The 24909-nt window shown below is 36.0% G+C and overlaps 1 protein-coding gene across 1 annotated transcript; it reads right to left on the reverse strand.

Annotated features, from left to right (window-relative positions):
- Nucleotides 1-3572: 3572 nt before the first annotated feature.
- Nucleotides 3573-22225, reverse strand: si:ch211-209l18.4. Its single transcript, XM_001923556.8, has 6 exons — nucleotides 21777-22225; nucleotides 18972-19301; nucleotides 8288-8611; nucleotides 7812-7952; nucleotides 7653-7681; nucleotides 3573-6028 (listed from the first exon to the last, which is right to left on the reverse strand). Exons 1-6 carry the CDS (start codon nucleotides 21871-21873, stop codon nucleotides 5903-5905), a joined length of 1047 nt encoding a protein of 348 aa, XP_001923591.2. The 5' UTR covers nucleotides 21874-22225; the 3' UTR covers nucleotides 3573-5902.
- Nucleotides 22226-24909: the final 2684 nt, after the last annotated feature.

The raw sequence follows: 24909 nt of genomic DNA on the forward strand, positions 1-24909 counted from the left end.
TTATTGTAATGCACAACCCCTGTAAAGAAAACTGAAAAACCATTGATTTTGGAAATTAGCACTGGCACGCTCGCTTTAGGAGCCATAGTGGAAATGCGGCTATTGAAAAAAAGTATTTTAGCACCTTCTTTCATTCCCTATTTTGTCTTCAGTTCCTATATCTCCTTTATGTACCCTTTCAACAGAACCCTTAAAATAATAATAATAATAATAATAAAAACAAAAGGTTCTATGATGTCCTATTAGCCATCAATCCATTCCATTTCCTGCAGAAAATCATGGTGTGTTGGCCTAACTACTGGACATCCCAACCTAAGCCTGCTGACCAGGGTTATGGGGATTAGATTCTACAGCATCCATCTAAAAGAAAGAAGATATAAATTATGAAATGTTGTTATCAGGAATTGTAGTTGTTACACCAATAGGAAAAAAAGCTAAAACAGATAAGAGCATTTATGAGAATTTGAAACCAATGAAAACCAATAAAAACTACACTATCACACAGAGAGCTCAAGCAGATTGTGATGCCTGGATGGTTTAATGACATTGATTTGACACAAATCATCACTTACATATTCTGATATTTCTATGCTTGAAAAAACAGCTATTAGAAATGAGAAGAAACATAAGCAACACAGAGGTATTTGACAGAGTTCAAAGAGTTCAATGACAACATAATGAAGTGGGTCAGTTTTCTGCTGCAAGAAGGACATGATTTAGATGACACTTCTAACCAACTACTGCAACTGAAATCTGGAAGAAGCTTGGAGCTTTATCTTCATATGAAGATATCCTTGTCAGCTATAGGAGCTATGGCCTTAGAGGACAACCCTGGGCAGCATCCCTAAATGCTAATATAATAATAAATTAAATGCTTTGCTATGTTTTTTTAACAAGTGTATCACCCTAGAGGAGTATTTACTTTTATTTTACAAAAAAAGGATATTTTTTTCTGTATTATAACATTTTTTTAATATTTAACAAACTGTCTATGCTTTCAAATAAGTCTTATTACACCAGCTAAGCACCTATTATCAACCAGAACTCTTATCTCGAACCCACACATATATCTCGAAAACCCTTTATTTTTCCATTGTTCCCACCCCCTTAATCTGATTTACTGATCAGAATATCAGTCGACCATCAATAATCAGGCCTGTCAGGTAATGGGGTTGAGTTTAAAGGCTCCTCCTTTCAAACTGTGTCGCGTTCATGACAACTCGAAAATGTATCTGTGCTATTTGTTCCTGTTAATATATGTAATCAGTAGGGAAATGCATTTAGTTTTGCATTAAATGGGTTCGTTTTGACCTACAAAAATGAGATCATTGCAGTTTCTAAATCATGCGCTGTGTCTGTTAGATCAGCAGATCGCATTCACAACATTGGAGGGTTATTACCTGCTCTTCACACACAAAATAGGCCAATGATCTCCTTTTTGTCTCTTTTATTCTTGTTTATGTAAATCACTTTGAATTGCCACCATGTATGAAATGTGCTATATAAATAAACTTGCCTTGCCTGAAACTTTAAATTAGAAAAGGCTTAATAATACATTGGACAGATCCTCAATGCACTGATTTCTCCCCTTACTGCTGCTAAGTTTGGAAGTGTCTGCAGATACAGGAGGGCTGCGTGCTGTGTCTCAGTGATGCATCAAGCACTTCATTCACGCACGAATTGCTCAGACGTGATGTGCGCCACTGCATAAAATTATTCTTACAATGAGTTTGTTCTTTCATCTTTCCAACTGAGTTTATTCTTTCAAGGGGAATACTTTCAATGCTGCGAAAAGTTTGTAAAACCTGGCTCATTGTGGTCAAAGTAGTTGTTTAAAAGTAAAACTGACAGACACAATTGATATTTTTGTCAATATGAATGAGTATTCTTAATGCAGTGCCACCTGAGGAATCTGAGATCACAGTTGTTCAGCTTAGACTTGTGCCCTTGACCATTACGCACTGAAATTCCACCAGATTCCTTGAATCTTTCAATGGTGTTATGCACTGTTGAAGTGAAATATCCAAATGTCTTCCTATTTTCTTTGAAGAACATTGTTTTTAAACATTTCAATAACTTTCTTACATATTTGTAGGCAAACTGGCAATCCTCTGCCCATTTTTGCTCTTAAAGGACTAGACCTTTCTTGGATGCTGCTTTTGTATCAAATCATAATTACAATCTGTTGACATTAACTGTTTTAAATCACTTCATTATTTAACCTATTTACCTGATTACTAGCCCTAAACTGCTTCGGTCTCTTTTTTTAGTATGCGTTTCAGGTCTGAATGACAGGGAAGGATGCATATTTAAAAATGAAATGAAGTTGACCAGACAAAACATGAAATATTTTGTGATTCATTAAATATTTTCATATTGTCTGCAATAGTCAAAGTAAATTTGGAAATCACTACTTTATTTTTTACTTGTGTTTTCCATACTGTCACAACTTTATTAGATTTGGAGTTGTAATTTGTTGGGCTTTTTCTTTTTCTTTTTTACTGGTTTTGTCTTAAGTTATCATTGGGTATTTGTTTGAGAGAGAGTGTGTTTTTAGTTTATTCTTACTTGTGTATTACATGTTTGACATTTAAATTTTGCAGATGCTTTTGTCCAATGCGACTTACAATTGAGGAGGTATTCAGCAATTCAACAAGAGGCATTACATACAAGAAGTGCTACTTACACAAATGAACTGTTGAAACTACAAATTGTAAAAGGGTTTCTACAGATGGTTTGTCAAGCTTACTCAGCTGTGTGAAACACTTCATAAATACAAAATGTTTTTTTCTTGATTGTTTTCATAACAATACATTTATTTGTGTTCTGTAATTATATCCCCATATGTTCTTTCTGTAGTGCACTTCCCTTGTGAGGTTAAATTGAAATAGGGTTTATTAGAGTAAACAGTAAATTAAATTTTTGGATGAACTATCCCATTAATATCTGAGAGCTGGGCAGCCTCTGCTGAATGTCTACTTCTATATGGTTGTCAAGTGTTTTAGCAACATACAGAAAATTAAGAATTTGTAGTTTCTAAAAGTGATGAATTTGGAGTATAGTTGTCTAAAGAAGTGAGTTATACAACCTGACTTCAGTGACAGCAGATGTAAACACCATCTAAAATCAAATGATACCTTAATTTGGCCACAAGGCAATTCACAACCCCAAAATAATAATAATAATAATGTATGAAACATTAGACCATTCAGAATAAATTATAATAGTAAAGTGGGATTTACCAAGGTCAGACATCATTATTAGCACTACTAGGTGTCCATATTCTAATTAACTAAGTATTGAATTTAAACATTCAGAATACCCATTACAATCAGTTGACATAAATTCGCATTTTCAAGAAAATCACCATTTTGTTATCAGTATAAAATTTATATAAAATACTGATTGGGCCTAGGGCTCTGTTAAACCCCTTTAACAAACTTCTGAAGGCATACACTAGCATTTTAAATGTGAAAGTTTAGCGCATCGGTGTGTTGACTCGACATTCTATTAGCAGTGTCATTTTTTGATATCAATATCTTCTTAAAATCATTCAGAAGCATACAAACACATAGATTCCAGTCGAAACAAATTTATTTAAAAACTTTTTCTATGCATTACAACTGAAGGCCCAAATATTGTTGTATTATTCAATGGAAAAACAACAACAAAGCCAATATGCATGTATAAACACAAACAATAAAGTCAGTTTGAAGAACAGAAGAACTTAAGGCAATAGCTTTTTTTTTGTCAGGCATGAAACTAACTTATCACATTCCTTTAGCATAAAATGACCTTTCCATACATTTAGACGTCAAGATTCCCAAGTCCTTCAGTACAACCATGCCAACAATGGCAAACACATGGTATACTCTTGTGCAATAACTTGGTCATCAAAAACAATAAAAAAAAAAATTGCAACTTGCACTAATGGTCACAAAAATATGGGTTTTACAGCAAACAAAATAACATGTGCATATGTTTTAAGTGTTTAATAATTCGGTGTTTGAACAAAAAATATCTAAAAACTCATATATGAGGGAATACACTCAGAAAAGAGATGTCATCACTGCATAAGCTGTTTTTTTCAAGGTCCATGAGATATAAACTGAGATATAAACACTTCTGCTCAGCTTAATCAGTATACTACAGTACAAAACACTTTAAGAAAATAATACTTCTGTGACACCATAAACTACAAGCAATGTGATAAATTGAACAATTGTAGTAAAAAAAGGAAAAAAAGGTACATTCGTACACAAGATCAGTATATATATATATATTTGTCTCATTAGTTTTAAATAATTCAGCAGCAAAGCAAAAAATACAGCAGCAAAAATAATAAAAAGTAACAATACTCCCTTTTTAAACTGCACATGACAAAAACTGTGTTTCTATTTGATCAGAAAAAGTGAATGCTTAAACATTAGTGTCTTTCAGTGCATTTATTACCATCCAAGCACTAGAAATGCATAGTGTTATACTATGACATGGAAATTATGGAGATAATTCATATTTTTTTTCTTTTAAATTATTAAATGTATAATTTATCAATTTAAAAGTACCTATTGGAGTTGAGCTATAGCTAGTTCAATGAGTAAATTGGATGTTAAGGCACTACTGCAAGAAATTCATTGTTTAAAGGCACATCTCCTCTCAAATACATAAACCCTTAAAGGCAGTAAAAATGTAAATACAGTTGAAGTCAGAATTATTAGCCCTCTTGTTTATTTTTTCCTCATCTTCTGTTTAATGGAGAGAAGATATTCTTAACACATTTCTAAACATAATAGTTTTAATAACTCATTTCTAATAACTGATTTATTTTATCTTTGCCATGATAGAAAGGTAACTAACTCAAATAACCACTCGCTACAACTGAGGAATGCAGAAATGCCTCGTCTGATGAGTCTCGATTTCTGCTGCGACATTCAGATGGTCGGGTCAGAATTTGGCATCAACAACATGAAAGCATGAATCCATCCTGTCTTGTAGCAAGGATTCAGGCTGGTGGTAGTGTAATAGTGTGGAAGATATTTTCTTGGCACACTTTGGGCCCATTAGAACCAATTGAGCATTGTGTCAACACCAAAGCCTATCTGAGTATTGTTGCTGACCATGTCCATCCCTTTATGACCAGTGTACCCATCTTCAGATGGCTACTTCCAGCAGGATAATGCCATGTCATAAAACATGAATCATCTCAGACTGGTTTCTTGAACATGGCAATGAGTTCACTGTAGTCAAATGGCCTCCACAGTCACCAGATCCCAATCCAATAGAGCACCTTTGGGATGTGGTGGAACAAGAGATTCACATATAGAAATGTGCAGCTGACAAATCTGCAGGTGTACCTAATAAAGTGGCCGGTTTCTAAATTATAAAATACATGGCGCTGCAAGGTGTGGTTCCCAAAAAGAGGAAATTAGTTATTAATATTATTTCATTAGAAAGATAACACATTTGCCACCAGCTGTTGTTCTAGAAGCACCGACACGAACCAGTAACTTAACCAGTTGGAAATATAATGCAAGGATAATTCTAAACCAATATGACTATGAAAAAATACTTTGCCAAAATTACAAGGTTATTAACTGTGGAAATGTTTGATCACAGTGTGTGAATTTACACTTAGAAAATAGAATTTCATATTTATCTGACTGCGTTTAAACCTAAACCCCATTTCTGTCTGAATCCCATTAGAAACTGTAATCCCTTCCCTCTTGCATAAAAACATCAGGCACTTTTTGGTTTTTCTTGAATTTAAATGGCTTTGTAAAAACTTGGTTTTGACTAGCTTGTTGCAGCTGCCGCTTGTCCCCTTGCTGACATTCTAATATTGTGGCACTTCCCTTCATGTAAACTTTTCAGCAGGACCCTTCAAATAATAATAAAAATAATGTTACAATGCGCCATTAGCCAATCCATTCTTGTCAGCAGGCAATAATTGAGTGGAAGGATTTCCGGACACTTCATTAGCAGCAGCATTCTGTCCAGAGTAAAGGAGCTCAGATTTTACAGAATTCATCTGAAAAAAAAAAAATTTCTAATTACCAATCAAATAAATAAAACGGTTAAAATACTAAAGTGCTAAAACAAAGGAAAACTTAAAACCAACAAATGCCAACTAAACCACACTATTTTAACACAGATGCCCTTTTTTGAGAGACTAAGGGTGCTTTCACACCTACACTTATGTTTCGGAACGTGTCTCGTTTGCCCAGTTAGCGCGGTTCGTTTGGCATATGTGAAACCACCAATCGCGCTAGGATCCGTGCCAAATCAATCGCTCCGAGATTGCTTGAGTGAGGTGGTCTCGGCTTGATTGAAACGAACTCTGGAGCGGATCGATTGCAGTGAGAGAGCGGTACGATCCAAACGCGGTTATATCACTGTGTTTAATGGATATGTAATAGGCTTACGGCTATATGAAGAGAGAATTAGGAAGAGGGCAGGAAGTTTCGTGAGTCTCCGGATGCACGCAAACAGGTGATGATCTCCAAGTAATCTCACGTCTCCCTCCCGGTCCTCAAATATGCAACGTCGCGCAGCCTTCTCGCCCCTTCCCACCACATCACTCTTCAAACACGTCATGCTCACCTTCAGGGCTTTACATTAACACCCGCCAACCCGCCAAATGCGGGTAGATTTCAGCTTTGGCGAGTTTGACAGCCGCTCACACTAGCCACTTTGGCAGGTTGTAAATAATTTTTACATTGTAGTTTTCTTAAAGCAGGGTTCGACAATAAGGATGGCCCAATATGCGTGCAAATGTGATTTTAGAATCGAGAAACAGCACGACTGAAAACAATAACTGTGTTCGCGCAAGACAAAGCAGGTGAATACCGTATGAGAGGATGATTATTCGCGCACACAGGTGATGCTCCCGTTTACTTCAGCTTTTTTTCCATTCACTTGCGATGGGTCCTCTGTGAAAGACTGGACAAAAAACGATGCTCGTGTACCCACAGGCTGCTGCTTTTAAGAGCTCAAGATTGGAAAAAAATAAATAAATAATTTATATATATATATATATATATATATATATATATATATATATATATATATATATATATATATATATATATATATATATATTATATTTGTAAGCAACAGCAGCAGTCACTGCTTTCGTTTTAATTATTCTCAGGCACGTGATCATCCTTTTATTATCACTCGTGGTATGTTTTTACCTGCTTTCTTTTGCTTACAGTTATTTTTGTAATATAGTCTAATTATCATGCTTTACAATAACATTTCTTTAATATGAGATTAACCAACCATTTGTGTGTAGGAACTGCTGATCAAGGACACCAAAACATCTAAATCAAGTCATTTTAGCATGTCAAAGTCACATTTATTTATATAAAATATATTTTCCAAACAACAAAATTGAGGCTAGTGAAAATGGCAAGTGGCTAGTAATGTTCGAAATCTACTAGCCACAGTGGCTGTTGATCAAAAAAGTTAATGTAAAGCCTTGCTCACCTTGTCAAACACCACTAAACTACCACCTCTCTAGCAGTGTGAAAGCGAACCGCTCCAAGAGCAATGAGCATCAATGTAACATTTGTAATCTCTGTTTCGGAACAACTGAATCGATTCACAGGTGTGAAAGCACCCTAAGAGATTTGGTGCATATAATATCATACCTTAGTATCTTGTTCTTCTGTCCCGTTTCCTGGTTGCACAATTATAATAAACCATTACTTTGAGCAACCATATAAAAATGTTTAAAGATTTGTTTTAGCATAACAGATTTTCATCTTGACAAAAATTATTTTGTTAAATCATTTATATGTATGACTTACCATTTTGTTTTGATGATTTACAACACTTCCAATATAAGATTGCTGCAGCACCAACAACAGCAACAGCTATCAGCACATAGACAGTAACAGCTATCAGCACATAGACAGTAACAGCAGGCCCTTCTTCTGGATGAGCTGAATCTAAGGACAGGTAAAGACAGAAAGGCATTATTACTACTGAATGATTAATTCCAAATTTCAGCAATAATATTTAGTTGACATTACTTTCTACTTTTTTCTATGTTTATATATTTTAACTATTATTATTAGTAGATTAAATTAGAAAATTGTATACTATTATAAGTATTGTATAAAGTTTAACATGCATGTGAAGGTGATGAGATGTATATATTTTTTCAAATCTCACTTTATAATTTTCTGGGTTGACTGAAAACATGGTACAGTTATTTTTAAAAATTCTCAAGCAAAAGTGCATTTGTATGATTAAAAGTGCTGAGTGATCAAAGGATACTCACCAGTGACATTAACACTGAATCTCCTCATGATGCTGAATGTGTTGTTGTTGATTTCTAGATAATAATCTCCAGAGTCTGCAGTGCTGGTGTTCATGATGGTCAGAGATCCAGTCTGATTATCCAGCTTCAGTCGGTCTTTGAATCTCTGATTGCCATCATTGCACTGAACATCGGTACAAGTATAACCAAGATCTCCATTGATTTGAGCGATAGTAATGTTATTAAGAATCCACTTAACATATTTTTGTTGGTTTCTTTTAACATCTGTATTAACGGTGACTGAATGTCCCTCCTTCACAGATGCTGAAACATTACCAGGCACACCTGTAGAAGAAGAACAGATAAAATATGAGCAAACAAACAACAGAAAAGTACAGTAAAGATTGTGGGTTAGTGTGATGGAACACATGCAAGCAAAAAGCAGAATTTTGTTGATTCATACAATATTTAATGAAGCATTTTAAACCTTCAACATGAGCATTTGATTAATTTATTAGCCGACTCACACACTTACGTAAACTACATCAACATTTACTCACGGTTTGTTAGAGATCAAGATATTAAATCTAGTCACTAGAGAACATTTTGGGATAATGCCAAGCAATTAAAAAAAAAAAAAACTATATACACTTAGGGCGTTTTGATTGAAACTTTTGTTATGTTGGTGGCTGTTTTTGTCCCATTGACTTCCATTATAATGACAATTTTGATTGCAAAGCCATGACACCATATAATCAAGTATTGTTGATTGCTGGGGGTTTTCCCTATTGGAAAGAGGAAAATGTTTTAAGTTTTACTGTTGATCAGTTGTAGTGCAAAAAAAAGTTTATTTTTTATTTGGAGTTATATGGTGTATAGTGTGTGTGTGTGTGTGTGTGTGTGTGTGTGAGAGACACTGTTGCACATTACTCTTGATGCCTGAGATGTGTATTTTAAGAAAAAAATTTATATACTTTAGGTTTTCTCAGGACATAAAATATGTACCTGACCAAATCACTCACTACCCAAACCAGACTTTCCTAAATTCAGCGTGCAGATGTGATCAGTGAACGGAACATAAACATAAAAATTTAATTGACAGCTTTATTAAACCATAGATTCACTAGTGTTGTTTGCAAATTTACCTCTTCTCATAGGATGGGCTTCTGATCACAAAAAAATAAATGTGTTGCTTTACATGAAACATAATTAAGTACAGTGCATCCATAAAGTATTCAAAGCGCTTCATTTTTTTCACTTTTTTCACAGATTTTTTTAATGTTACAGTCTTATTCTAAAATAAATTCATTTATTTCTTCAAAATTCTACACACAATATCCGTAATGACAATGTGAAAAAAAGAGTTTTTTAAATTGCTGCAAATTTATAAAAAATAAAAAACTATACCACACATAAATCAGTATTCACAGCCTTTGCAGTGAAGCTCTAAATTGAGCGCAGGTACATTCTGTTTCTACTGATCATTCTTGAGATGTTTCAGCAGCTTCATTGGAGTTCACCTGTGGTAAATTCAGTTGATTGGACATGATTTCAAAAGGCATACACCTGTCTATATAGGGTCCCGACCGCTGCAAATTGTGCTTTAAAGTTTGGATGGTCAATTGTATGGTACAGAAACCTTATATACTAGACATGCGGATGAACCCGTCTCATACAGCTGAGAAGACACTTTGTAGAGAGCAATTTAACACAACTGCCTCTAGGAGTCGCCAATGAATGAAAAAATGTGCGTACGCCAGCCATGAAGCTGCCGTGGAGCTGCGCACATTCCCACGTTCAGTTCATCGTTAGTAAATCCAAACGTGAGCGATTCTGAGCGTGAAACCTGGCGTACGCAAAGTTTTTGTGCGTACGCAGCGTTGATGCATGAGGCCACTGGACTCTTCCTAGAGATGGTCAGACATCTTTGAGTAATCGGGGGAGAAGGGCCCGAGTCAGAGAGGTGATCAATCACCTGATGGTCACTCTGTCCGAGCTCCAGCATTCTTCTGTGGAGAGAGGAGAACCTTACAGAGGGACAACCATCTGTGCAGCAATCCACCAATCAGGCCTGTATGGTAGAGTGGCCAGACGGAAGCCACTCTCCACTAGGCTTGCCACGATAGACGGTGTTGACAGTGATACCGGTGTTAAGACGCAACACCGGGGAAATCACTTTTCCACCGTGACACCGTGCCCACATTTGTTTTTTTAAGTATTCGTTTTTTGTTTTTTATTGAACATTTATTTGAAATAAATGGAAAATATAATTATAAATAATTGACTTAAAACAAGAGCATGCTCTATAATTATCATTTGAACATAGCTACAATGCGTCATATTTCATTTATCACGTGAGGAGAAAAGAGGACTCGAATTTACAGAAAGAAGATGGCGGACGATTTATTGTCAAAACGCAATGCAAAAGGGCCTGTTTGGCAATATTTTGGGTTCAACCCAAATGCAAAAGAGAACCTGAAGACGTTAATGAGGCAATCTGCAAACTTTGCCTGACAAAGGTGGCAGTATCTGGAAACATAACTAATTTATACACGCACCTTCATGTTTAACTATGGGTGGGTCGCGGAGAGGTCAATGGCCATAAATACGCAATGCATACTGTCATTTTAAAAATCATGCGACCATCATCGCACAATGTTTAAAAATAAATATCTTATTTTTTTATTAAAACGAGTGATTTAGCAATTTGACAATCCAATTGCAGAAAAACAACATCGTGGCAACGCGAGCACTTTTTTCAAAGTTCAGCTGTTCTTTTTTCCACTTGATTATGTGTTTAATGTTAAAAAAATCCATAATAAATAGGCCAACAAGAGCGCATCCCGTGTGTGCGCGCATCATTTATAACTGAGGCCGCTCTCTTCAAAAACCGAAAGTTGCTTCGTCTGTCTGGAAATATTTAATCGAATGAAAAGTTCATTTAGATGAGCCAATATTAAAAATTGCAATAAAGTAACCGAGACGTGCGGCCACACATCGAATCTGAGGACTGATCTCTCTCTCTCTCTCGCTGACAGGTAGAATAGATGAAGCCTTTGCGAAATCTGTCAAAATACACCACTGAAAACAGGCATAAATGTCTTTGAGCCAAAAAAGTCTATTGGTAGGATATCTGTAAAAACGCAATGGGAGCCAAAGATATTTGTTAAGCCTATAAATTATAGGCCTATTCATTTGAATAAAATGAAAATCAAAATAAACAATTCATTGCATTTTTTGTTTGATAAAAATATTCGTTAACGAAAAAAAATCAAAAAGGTGGCTAGTTTGTATTAATGTGTTTTAATATTAATGAAAATATGCTTAGCCTACACTGTAAAAAGTCATTTTGTGGCCTTGTAGATTTCATTAAAGAGCCCATATTATGGGTTTTTGAAAATTCCCCTCCATGTAGTGTGTAACACAGCTCTAAGTGAAGTGGAGTATCCAGCTAAGGCTTAAATCTGTTAGTGTACAGTGTTAAAAACGGTTGATTCATCTAAAAAAAGAGTCGACTCATAGTGCTTCAAACGAGTCGCCTTGATACGGATTCATTGGGTGTTTCGCCATGACGTACGAACGAAACCAAGTTATTCACGTGCACGCGCAAACCCGGGAGATTTCAAACCTGAGGCCCCGCCCTCTGACGCAGAAACCGAGACACACACACACACACACACACACACACACACCCACAAACACACACACACACACAAACATGCCGGTCGATTGAAGTCACACTGCAGATGGATATATTGAGTCTCTACCCAAAGATTAAACCTCAGCATTATAGCCAAGCAGTTGGAAACTACTGGAAACTTCTGGAAGCTACATGCTACAAAGAATACTTCATCAGCGTTTGTTAAAGGAAGGATCAGTAACTTACTGATGGACGTCAGGATGGGTTTCTTCCTCCATTTCTCAAGTGTAAGTACGTGCGGTTAAAGTTGTTGCCTCGTTGACTCTAGCTTGCAAATGTATTTAGTTGTGATTTGTTACTTGTAACCGCGTGTACTGTATCAGGTTAACTGGCTATATTCTCTTATCGCGTGCAAAGTCACGTTAAAAACGCGACGCGTGCTGCGTTAACAGAGACGTTAGTGTGTGTGTCTGTGTGTGCGTGCGCGCGCTGTCGTCCGGAGGTGTGTGTGTTTGTGTGTGTTTTTGTGTGTGTGTGTGTGTGTGTGTGTGCGCGCGCGTTGTCGTCCGGAGCAGGGTTAAGTGCGTATGTGTGTGTGTGTGTGTGAGTGTGTGCAATATGTGTGTGTGTGTCTGTGAAAAGAGCAGAGTGAGAAGCTAGGAGATCTCCTCAACTGTTTTTGGAGTTTTTGCTCAATAAAATAGTTAGCTGTCTGTATTTTCAAGTCCATAGTCTGTATTTACATTGACCCACTGGCAGCTAAAATCCACGCCTACACTATCGAGCGTGTATGATCTGTGATTACTTTTATATTGCTGATTAGCTGTTTGGCATTTCACTGTCTGACTGAAGGCAGTCGACCAATCGCAACAGACTGTCATCGGTCCAATCAGCGCAGATTAGCTTCGCGCTAAGGAGGGGTTTGGGAACAAATGAATCCCTGAACGATTCAAACAGGAGTCGCTGGGATAATTAGGTAAAAATAAATGCAGATTATAAGACCATGAAAGTGTTTTTTGACCTTGCATGCATATTAAACTGTTGTTGGAGACCCTTACAACCAAGATATGACCCTATTTCATGTATAATATGGGCTCTTTAATAATATTATGTACAGTTTATTTAATGAAATTAATTTCCTGATTTTAGGGCATTTTTTTGCTTTGAAATTAATTTAAAAATGTCTGTAATAAAGTCTAATCAATTTTATTATAAGAATTTAGCTGTTATTTTTGAATAATTTCAAAAAGAGAAAATATTAATTAAATCCAACGTGATTTTATTAGAAGAATTTAGCTGTTATTTTTTAATAATTTCAGAAAGAGAAAATAATAATTAAATCCAACGTGATTAAAATGAGCATTTTCAGATTAGCCAGGGGCACACAAGTCGCCGAGGACCAGCTGCCCTCGCCAGGTACACGGGTAATGAGCGCTCATCATGACCTGGAGGTGGACATGTCAGCAATTTTCAAAGGACATTTAAAAATACGCACAATCTTTAGAAATAAACAGCGGATTTGAGTTTTAAACAACTACATTCTCGCATGAACAACCGTTAAAACTTTATTTCATGGTACATTTTTAGAGCAATATGTGATTATTGTATTGGTTCTGTTCAGTGTGAGATTGAATCGGATTGAACCGTCTTTGGATTGAACTGTTTGCTGGGAGATCGGGAATCTTTTTATCACACGTGTTCAAAAGCTTATAGTCATCAACATGTAATTAGTGTATAATGTAAATGCGTTTGAATGAGTTATAGCGAAATGCTAATCAATCGTGTTGGTAATTACACAAAAATGCAATCGGTTTCGGGTGGGATCCGACTCTTACAAATCACTTAAGTGAGCCGATTCCTAGAACCGAACCACTCGACTCAAACAACGCCGAATTGCTTCACCAGACAAAATGGAGATGTCGTGGTCTCATCCAAATGGATTTTTCGGTAAGTGTTGAAATGTCCAACTTTGTTAATCAAATAATTGAAATATATTATAATTGTAATATATATTAGTATAACATGTAATTCACCAAGTAACTTTAGCTTCTTTTGTCACGCTGTTTAGCGCGCCTATTTATAAACGAAGTTACCAAATCACTTTATTGTCACATCAGCAGCAGCACGTGCGCTATGATGAGTGAAAAGATTAGAACGCGTGTTTGTAACGTTAATGCTAATTTCGTGGTATTAGAGAGTGTATGAGTTTTTAAAAAGGTAATTTTCTGTTAACTTAGTGTTAACTGTGTTTTATTTCAGCACAGCATTGAGTTGAAGTGACCACAGAATAATTTAAGCAAGGTAAGCACTGGCCTTCACTTCATTATGAACCTCATTATCAAACCAAAACAAAAATGGTACTGTCTAACACTATTTACTAATTACAACTTTTTGTATAGTGTCCGAGGCAGAGGAGACACATCAACCAGCAAGTGTGTAACTTATCAGGAAAATGACAGACTGAATGGATGACTGTCTAGGTTGCAAGCTGGACATACATGTTACAGTTAAGTATTTTAGCTACAACATACTGTTAAATCACAGTAACCATCTTGCCATTAATTGTAACTTCACAGTAAAATATAGTTAATTCTACAAGAGAATACGGTGAAATCACAGAAATGGGCCTTACTATCTACCTTGAAGTCACATATGGCTGTAATTTCACTGTAATAAAGTGTAAAACAAATCACAGTGGCTTACTGTGAAAGTAATACAATTATTAGTCAGTAATTTACTGTTAATTAAGGGTCAAATATTTTACAATGCATCAATAAAACTCATGTAAACATTTTGTCTGTCATTCTGTTTTTTAAGGTGAGCGCTGAATTGGAGAGAGAAGCCACTGTGCACCGTGAATCTTCACAGCTGCTGAGGAGCTCCTGGAGTAAGACAGAGTTCTGAGATTAAAGGTAGAGTTTATGATGTTTATCATGTTTGCAGTTTCTGACTGTGTCATAACATGATAACAGATTGTTAACATATTTTCTCTTTTATAAATTCTTTTCTTACTGTTGCTCAATGGAGTTGGACAATGAAGAACCGACAAGAACTGAACGGCTTGTGAGGGCAGTAATGTTGACCTGAGCAGGGGCCTTCTACAGGGGACCGCCTAAAGATACTGGCATCATCATCATCATCATCGAAGGTGTTAAAGTTCTTATAGACCTCATCTTTACCAGTCTCAGGCAAACTCTGCTTTCACTCCGCCCAAAGCCTCAGCTGGACTGTTTCGGCCCAGGGTATCTGATCAGGCCCCGGAAGTGACTGTGGAAACTTGACTGGCCCTGGCTCATATTGGCACGCTAACTTAGGCCGTACTCACACTAGGTACAGTTGCCTCGAACCGGGCCAAAGCACGCTTGTCCCCCCTCCCGTCTCCCCCGACGGCCCACGCTCACACCATATGGGCCTCGGCACGCTTACGTCATCGCTGCTGCGCTGTTCAGAAGCGCTCTCTATGGCAACCCTTTTAGCATTTAAATCTTTGTTCTGACTCCATAAATATATTTAGAGATATCTCTAATTATATTTTGACTTGTCATAATTATAATTCGACTAGTCAGAATGACAATTAGAGATATCTGGAATTACAATTGTATTAGTACGAAATCAGATTGGAGATATCTGCAAATATATTATGACTAGTCATATTCCTCCATTGACTTCCATTGAAAAATATTTGCAGATATCTCTAAATGAGTTTTGATTAGCCACAATTGTAATTAGAGATATCTCTGAGTTTTTACTAGTCATAATACATTTGGAGATGTCTTTAATTCATCATATTTAGAGATATTTACAAATATATTTGAAGATCTCTAATTAATTTACTAATAGTCGAATTACAGTTGTAGATATCTTGAATTGGATTTTCGCCAAACAGTCCTTAGGGATGTGGTGACACGCAGTCAGATATTTCGCCCAACAGATCCGCCACTTTTGGCGCTCATAAACAATCATTAAGCTCTCGTGCTGCAGGAATGAGGAGGTCTGCTGAAGGCGCGCAGCTGTCGTGAAGTGAGGAGTTTGCGTCTTTAATAAACTACGGCAGTTTGCGTTCACTGAACAGTAAGAATGATTAATAAATCCATATCAAACAGTCCCTTAAAAGTCACGTCTCGCTTTCGGTTTCGGGCTTTGGCCACTCAAGCGTACCGCGCCAAAGCCCAAGTGTACCGCGCTCAGGCACACCTCTTCCAACTGGGCCAGGGCCAGCCAAGTGAACCGTGCTTGAGTGCGATTCAGCGCACTCACACTTCTCAAATGATCCGGGAAACGGGCCTGGGCACGGTACGGATGGCATAGTGTGAGTAGGCCCTTAAATCGCGAGAGTGAAAACACAGCTCTTGACTACATTCCCAGAGCTTGTGTCCACCTGGGTTTGACATATGCATTTTAACTGTGACAAAAAATGGTGTTTTTACGAGTGACTGTCTGATTAACACTAGGAGATATTAGAGGGTAGTATTCCCATGATCTGTGGTGTCCTCTTTGCTTCAATGAATCTGCATTATTCTGGCAAATAATACCTTTCATGCATTAAATCACACAAATTTCACCCTAAGTCTATTGTTTTAAATAATATTGTTTAATGTTCAGTTGTTTGAAACTGTTTAAAAAAAGATGATTTAAGATGATCAGTTTGTTTAAATGTATATGTTTTATTGTGTATTATGTGATGTTTTGTCTATTGTGAGATTGTTGTTACTCTGTATTGTGGCTCCACACTTCTGAACAGGCTCCACTAATTTGAGCTAAATTTAATTAAATTTTACTCAATCCATACTTGTTGAATTTAATTAATATTATTGTTTGTAATCTGTTGCCTCAATTTTATTGTGTAGATATAAAGCATTATTTTCTAGAGCTGATGACCAGGTTCCACACTTTTTATGTTAAATCTAAATAAAAACATTGAGTAGTTTTCATTAACATTGTGTCAGTTTTTCTGTTCAATTTAATTAATATTTTTGTTTAAAATTTGCTAATTTCTTTAAGTAATTTTTACTTACTCAATTTAAATGACTAATTTTAAATAAGCTAATTTTATTAATTGTTACTCAATCCATATATGTTGAATTTAATTAATAATATTGCTTGTAATCTGTTGCCTCAAATTTATTGAGTAGATATTGGGTATTATTTTTTACAGTGTATTTAATTAACGGCTATATAAGCCGTCAATAGACAAGCCATTCAAAACATTATTTTACTGTGTACTGGGTTATAATGTATATTTTACAATAAAAACTAAACGTATCATGTCTCGCTGTCATTTAAATCATGTAATTCATAACCACACCAGAGCTGTGGACCTGTACAGTTTATGCAGTGTGTTGACTTGTTGGTCAACAGTCTTACTGCGCACTGAACTCCAATCCGAGGGAGATTATGTTACTCGATAGTCAACATTACTTGAGAGATTTAAAAAATAAAAGGTAGGCCTATTTTTGAAAAGGAACAACGCGCAAATCAGCAACAAATAAAACTAAAAATAAAAGGTCTTGCCAGTGCTGTATGTATTCCGCCACTGACAGTGTGAGACCCCCTTATGCAGCGCCTGTAACTGCCACTTGTAAGAGAGATTAAGCCGATATAACCAAAAAGCAAGATCATATTGTTATATATACTCCATAACAACACTTATCGAAATATTTATACATTTACATGTTGTTTATTGAGATTGTGTGATCTGTATATGTTGTCTGATCTTTACAGAAGCTTTAATCTGACACGTGTGCGGTGATGTTTAGCTCTGACATAGGCGCTTTTATTTAGCCTGTAGATTTTTTACATAATGTTCCAATTCATAACATTTTTTATTCATAGTTATATAAAATGAGTGCCAGCTTGTTTAGTTGTGATAATTATGCAAGGATCATATTTCATATTTGGTTTATTCTTCAATAGCCTATAGATTCGTTAATAATGTATTTTATAAATGAATTGTTCATAAGGACTAAGCTGTTAATATGTAATATAGGCGTTTACGGTTGTTATTTGTATGATTCCAACTTCCACAGTTTTTTTAGCCTGTAGCATTGTTGTGTTTTATTCTTTATGTTAATAAAAGTTATGTGTTGTTTAATAACAGTGCTTTTTTTTTTGTATTTCCTTTTCGTCCATTGAAACAATTGACGCCGAATTGGCAACACCCGCAAAACTGAAAGTAAAAGTATTATACACGCGCATTTATAAGCTATTTAAAAGCAGAAAAAAAGAGGAAAAGAAGAAACGCCCACTCCCACGGTGATACCGGTATTGTCACATGTCGATTAACCGGTGGGGAAATTTCCTCACCGTCACAACACTACTCTGCACCTGGAATTTGCCAATTGGCAGCAATGTACAGAGACATCCTGAATGAAAACCTGCTTCAGAGTGCTCTTGACCTCAGACTGGGGCAAAGGTTCATCTTGGACAATGACCCAAAGCACACCGCCAAAATATCAAGGGAGCGGCTTCACAACAACTCGGTGAATGTCCTTGAGTTGCCAGACCAGAGCCCAGAGCTAAATCCTATTGAACATCTCTGGAGAGATCTGAAAATGGCTGTACACCGTCACTTCCCATCCAAACTGATAGAGCTAGAGAGGTTCTGCAAAGAGGAATGGGCAAAAATTCCCAAAGACAGGTGTGCCAAGCTTCTGGCATCATTATCAAAAAGACTTGAGGCTGTAATTGCTGCCAAAGGTCCGTCAACAAAGTATTGAGCAAAGGCAGTGAATACTGATGTACATGTGATTTTTCAAGTTTTTTATTTTTAATAAATTTGCAACAATTAAAAAAAAAATCTTATTTCACATTGTCATTATGGGGTATTGTGTGTAGAGTTGAGGAAATAAATGAATTTATTCCATTTTGAAAAAAGGCTGTTACATAAACAAATGTGGGAAAAGTGAAGCGCTATGAATACTTTCCAAATGCACTGAAAGTGCCTTTATAGATGTACGCTATTTGATAATTTATTGCATTCACAAACATGCACTAAACATGAACGTGCAAGCATGTGCTGAAGTACTGCAATATCAGTAACTGATAATGTGATGTTATCTGACTTACCAATGAAGGTAACAATGAAGATCCTGTCGTAAATGTCATTCGTCTGTATAATCTTGAGTATATATTTTCCAGCATCTTTGTTTCCGATGTTCATGATGGTCAGATATCCAGTCTGTTTGTCCAGCTTTAGTCTGTCTTTGAATCTCTCAGTATCGTTTTCACAATTATCACCTGGACAAATAGAAATGCCATCTCTATAGATTTGAGCAATACGAATGCCATTAAAATACCACCTAATATCGTCGTGTTGGTTTGTTTCAGTATCAATGTGTAGAGTGACTGAATCGTCCTCCATCGCTGACACTGTGTCTGGATCAATACTGATTGCACCTGAAAATAATAATGATGAAAATTTATAAGCCAAATTAAATTACAGAACAGAAAAGTGGGTGAAGTGTACATATATGGGCAGTTCAAAAGTTAACATTTTTTATTCCTTTTCTGCAACATTTATTATGATATAAAATGTATTTCACCATAATGTAATTATTTTAGAAGGATGGGAATGATTTTGTAGAAATCCGTGTTCCACGGCCAAAAGGTCCAGAACTTGTCCTTTTATTTATTTTATGTAATTTTACATTATATAATATATTTATTATATAATTAATACATTTATATTTAATATATTTTGTAATAGTCTAATTTTAAATAACTCAGGCCAGTAATTATAATCCCAGAGCCTCAAAGCCCCAATGTTTCGCGAGTGTGACATATAATGTGACATAACCCACTAACTTAGGGGTAACATTTGTTATGTTTTTTCTTTTATAGAGAACCCACAGTTGTGCATGAAAATAAAGGTTTACAATGTCAGTATAACTACTCTAGTCTATATATTGTTGAATATAATCTGATAATGGCAAATGTCTGATTTTACCAGTGAATAAATTTGTCTGATATGACAGATTGCAAGCATATATCTCAAACATAATAATTCAACATTGAATTATTATGAGTAGAATTGAATTATTTATAGAAACCAGTAGACCTACACATAATATTATTGTGGATGTTGTTGCATATATTGCATATGGTTGTTTTTAAGCTTTACAAACACACACACATATACACACACACACACACACACACACACACACACACACACACACACACATATATATATATATATATATATATATATATGTATGTATATATATATATATATATATATATATATATATGTGTGTGTGTGTATAAGCAAAGATCAATTTATACCCGTCTATTCTATCTAGTTACCTAGCCAGCGGCAACTTTCCCCTATGCTGTTTCCTTAACCTGCAAGTCTTTATTTTACAAATTATAAAGAATGTCTGCTTCTCAAGCTCTATGAGGGGTGTCATTCATGTATTTTAAGATGCACTCCGTCAGAAGACAATCGCATGAGATATCATGACATTGTGTTTTTGATTGTGAGCATGATGTAGGCTTATAGTGACAATAATATTTATACAATATGGTTAATATAATGATATTTATACATGACCAAACTAGTGTGCAACTTAAGCAACTTTTTTTACATTTAGTTTTGTTGTTCGGGCAGAAACAAATATTTGTTACATTTTTCAATTGTTTAAGTTCATTTGATTGACAATGTAAAATCTTTTAGCTACGTTTGATGTTTCATTGTTGAGTTTAACATTTATTAAGGGTCTCTGACACATTGCTTTTATTATTTTTATCTGTAATTTATTAATCAATATTAACTGTGTGCGTCAGCAGGCAGTTTTTATGTTCATTATTTATTAGGCTCCCTCAAAACACACAGGCACCAACATTTCCAGTATGGATTATAATTTAGTTATAATAATAAATAAATAAAAAATACTTTTTAATTTGTCAACTCTCGTTATTTCCTATATATGGCTTTTGTGCTTTTATAGAATGGGAGTTGGTAAACATATTCAAGGGCATGCACAGAAGGGAAGCATTTTGATTGATGTAGTAGACCAGGGGCGAATTTTTTTTTGTCCCAGTCCAGCCTGCAGTGAATTGTTTGTATTCAATATTTTTTTATTATTATTATAATTTTCCATATCTGTAATGCCTGTATTTTGTCATTTTTTTGCAGTCCACTTAGAATCCAACATGGAAATCAATGCTTTTTTTTTTTTTGGCATTAAGTTGAAATTCAAATGGCTTTAACATGCCTGTGTTCTTATTTCTGTAATAAATATGGCTGTCAAGCAGGATCTTGATGGAAGAGAGAGAGAGAGAGCAGTTTTCTTCAACACATTTCTGTACATAATAGTTTTAATAACTCATTTCTAATAACTGATATATTTTATCTTTGCTATGATGACAGTACATAATATTTTACTAGATATTTTTCAAGACACTTCTATACAGCTTAAAGTGACATTTAAAGGCATAACTAGGTTAACTAGGCTGGTTAGGGTAATTAGGCAAGTTGTATAACGATGGTTTGTTCTGTAGACTATCTGAAAAATAATTAGCCTAAAGGGGCTAATAATTTTGTACTTAAATTGATGTTTAAAAAAATAAATAACTGCTTTTATTCTAGCCAAAATAAAACAAATAAGAAAAAATATTATCAGACATACTGTAAAAATGTCCCTGCTCTGTTAAACATCATTTAGGAAATATTAAAAAACTAAAACAAATTCAAAGGGGGGCATACATACATACATACAGTAACTGAGAATATAATAACAGGTATTAAGGTTGAGCAACAACACACGCCAATAAGCAAAATACATTGGCTGGCTGTATTTCAGTCAAGTCAAACATGAAACGATTAGAAATTAAATCATTTTTGATACCAGGGCAAGTAACACATCTTACCGTAACAGAAACAGAACACCAGCAACGAACACCAGCAACAGAACAGCATAATTTTAGTACTTTTCCAAAAATAATTAATTCCGAATATATGATGCATAAGCGTTTAGAAAGTTTCTGTGCTGAATCCCAGAAGCTTTTTGGTTTGTTGTCGCCTCACTGGAAAAACAATCCGCCTCGACCTGACTGCATCGTAACATAAATGAGAGCAGGGGGCTGCAGTAAAAAGACGGCTGAAAAATGTAGGCCTACATGAGAAGTCGGACACCATGCGAAATGAATAGGTGCGTTCGACTTCAAGCAGAGCTGCGCAGATCGATCGAAATCTGTCTTAAAGCGGTGCGTTCTGGTTAAAGATCTTAGGCTCGTTTAAGATGGTCAAAATCTGCGCAGAATCGATCACTGGTGATCACCGCAGATGCATGCCGGTTAGAAATGTGTCCGCATTGCCTATACGTCGCTCTGATGTCACGCTGACGTACGCCAAAATACTCTCGCGATCGCGAGGCGTATGGCGTCCGGAATGGGCCAATAATATGGCGTTCCTCCTATGGCGAGTGGATCGTGCCACGGATAACCGAACGAAGGAGACAGTTGTACCGAACGAAGGAGACAGTCGTGTACTTTTACGTCTGAGAAGAGGTGCGTTCGACATGAAGCTCAGCTGCAGCCGGTGATCAACGAGATTAGCCGAGCGCAGGCGGGGGCGGAGTTAAAAATGGAGCCGTCAAGACGGACAGCTGGACACTTCGGGACTCAAAGTTGCTGCAGTCATGATGACCGATCACATGGCGTCATCATATTTTTTTGTTTTTTGTTTTTTTTATTTATAACAACAAAACATTTACAAATAAAACAGAATACAGTCTCTACAAACTATAGTTCCTTTTTAAACAATAAGAGAGAATTATGAAAAATATATAACAAATGCATGAGAGAAATAAGAGGAAATGAGAGGTTAATATAAACATAAAAACGAACAGGTCTATTAAATACAAAGCAATAAGCATAAATTCTAGGAGTTAAACATCACTCTTTGGGCTAATACTTCTTGTTTGAATATGCTAAAAAAGGGTTTACATATATGTACATTTATAGATATAAAAATTTCCCATGTAAAAAGCAAAACAAGGTGTTTTGATTAGGTCTTAATAAATGAGATTATTTTGGATAATGAATGAATTTTCAAAAAAGCATTTTAATCCAAAAAGATTGTGTTGAAAAGAACAAAAGGTAAAATAAGTGAGCTATGTAGAAGTTTCCCAGAAAGAGCAGGTAGCCTTTAAACTGCTAGATAGAAAATAAAATATATATTTATATTATAATAATAAAACCATTTTATAATTATTTAATAAAATAGTTATTTAACTTAATTTGTTGAGAGAGCTTTAAGGTGGCAGGATCAATGATGATGATTATTTTATGTCAAGTCTGTAAGACTTATTTAAGTTCATATTTAGGTTATTCACTAAAATATATCATTTAAATCATTCGTGGAGATGAATGCAATAAATAGTCAGTATAAAAAGTTAAAAATAAACCTGTGCAAACAAGCCAACCTTTATAACCAGATTATTTAACAAAAGATGATACTGCAGTAAAATATTTGTAGTCTTTTAATAAGCAAGATGTGTACAGGATAGAGAGGGTGTGAAAAGTGAGTTGTTTGTTTTGAAACTTTTGAATCGGAATTTGTCCAATAATAAACCTGAAATACACGTGTTTGTTGTCATGTGGTGAACTCGGCCAATCGTGTAATATCGGTGTCGTCATCAAAGCTCCTGCAGTCGCTCTTCAGAAGCTGCATGGTCTGAATCAGCCGTCTGATCTCGGAGCGCTGTCGCGGTACTTTGATGCCACATGTGACAGTCACGTGGCGTCGGCGCAGCATCAATCCGGACAAGATTTCTAACCAGAATGCACCGCTTTAAGACAGATTTCGATCGATCTGCGCAGCGCTGCATGAAGTCGAACGCACCTAAGGTTACGTCGCCTCAACAAACGTGTGATAAGCACGTCGCCTCATACAAACATCTTACACTGACGTCGCCTTAACAAAGGTGTGATAAGCACGCCGCCTCAAAGACGTCTGATACTAACGTCGCCTCAAATACGTCTCACAGTAACGTCGCCCCATCAAACGTGCGATAACATTGCTTGCCATGTGTTGCCAAATAAGATCGGAAATGCTGTCCGGTGTGGGGGACGATGAAACCGGAAATACTGACGTTTCTGATGTTTCGACACAGTGTCGAGATCCTGAAGCGCAAGTAGCTGTGTCCCAAATGGCACACTATACACTATGCACTCATGCACTATGTACTTATGCACTTACACACTCAACAGGAAAGTATATGTATGTAGTGTTGTCCCAAATGGCACACTAATGTTTTTTTACTAAGCGGAAATTCAAACCGTTTCCCTGATGACGTTTGATGGTTGCCAAATCATTGAAATAAATGACCAAACTATCAAATAAAACCTGCCGTGAGTATTGCCGCATTCACCATCGGGAGGCGCTATAATCACTCTCGTAGGAGAATTTTGCTTTCACCATCCAAAATAAATAAAGTTATTCAACATGTGCGTCCGATAGCTCCGCCCCTTCCGCTACGTAAGTGTCCATCACTACACACTTCATTTTAGCAGCTGAATGAGTGCATCATCCGGGTAATTGAAGTGCTCTTATTATTTTTAGTGTTTTTAGTGTGAACACACTACTTACACTATTTATACTACAAAATGGCGTAGAATAGTGCATAAGTATGCGATTTGGGACGCAGCATTTCGAAACACTGCACCGAAGCATGATCCGAAGCACCCAAGTCACGTGACTAAAGTGTTTCGAAACACTTAGTCACGTGACTAAAGCGATTCAAAGCATCGATCAGCTTAGAAGCGTTTCGAGACCTGGCGAATCCTCATTTGACTGCCAAGGTCAAAAATTACCTCTATATCATATGGCCTAGAGGACTGTGTGTATACAAACTGGACAGAATCGCCACATGATGTTTTGGCTTCGCATCCCGACTTGTACAAATACTCTGAATTCATCGTTTTATGTATTTTAAACATTTTTCTGTTTTGTGTAACCTAAATAGAATACAGCTGCAGTTACGCCATCAATTTAGCATCA

Source organism: Danio rerio, chromosome 22, assembly GCF_049306965.1.
Source record: "Danio rerio strain Tuebingen ecotype United States chromosome 22, GRCz12tu, whole genome shotgun sequence".
Taxonomy (NCBI): Eukaryota; Metazoa; Chordata; class Actinopteri; order Cypriniformes; family Danionidae; genus Danio; species Danio rerio.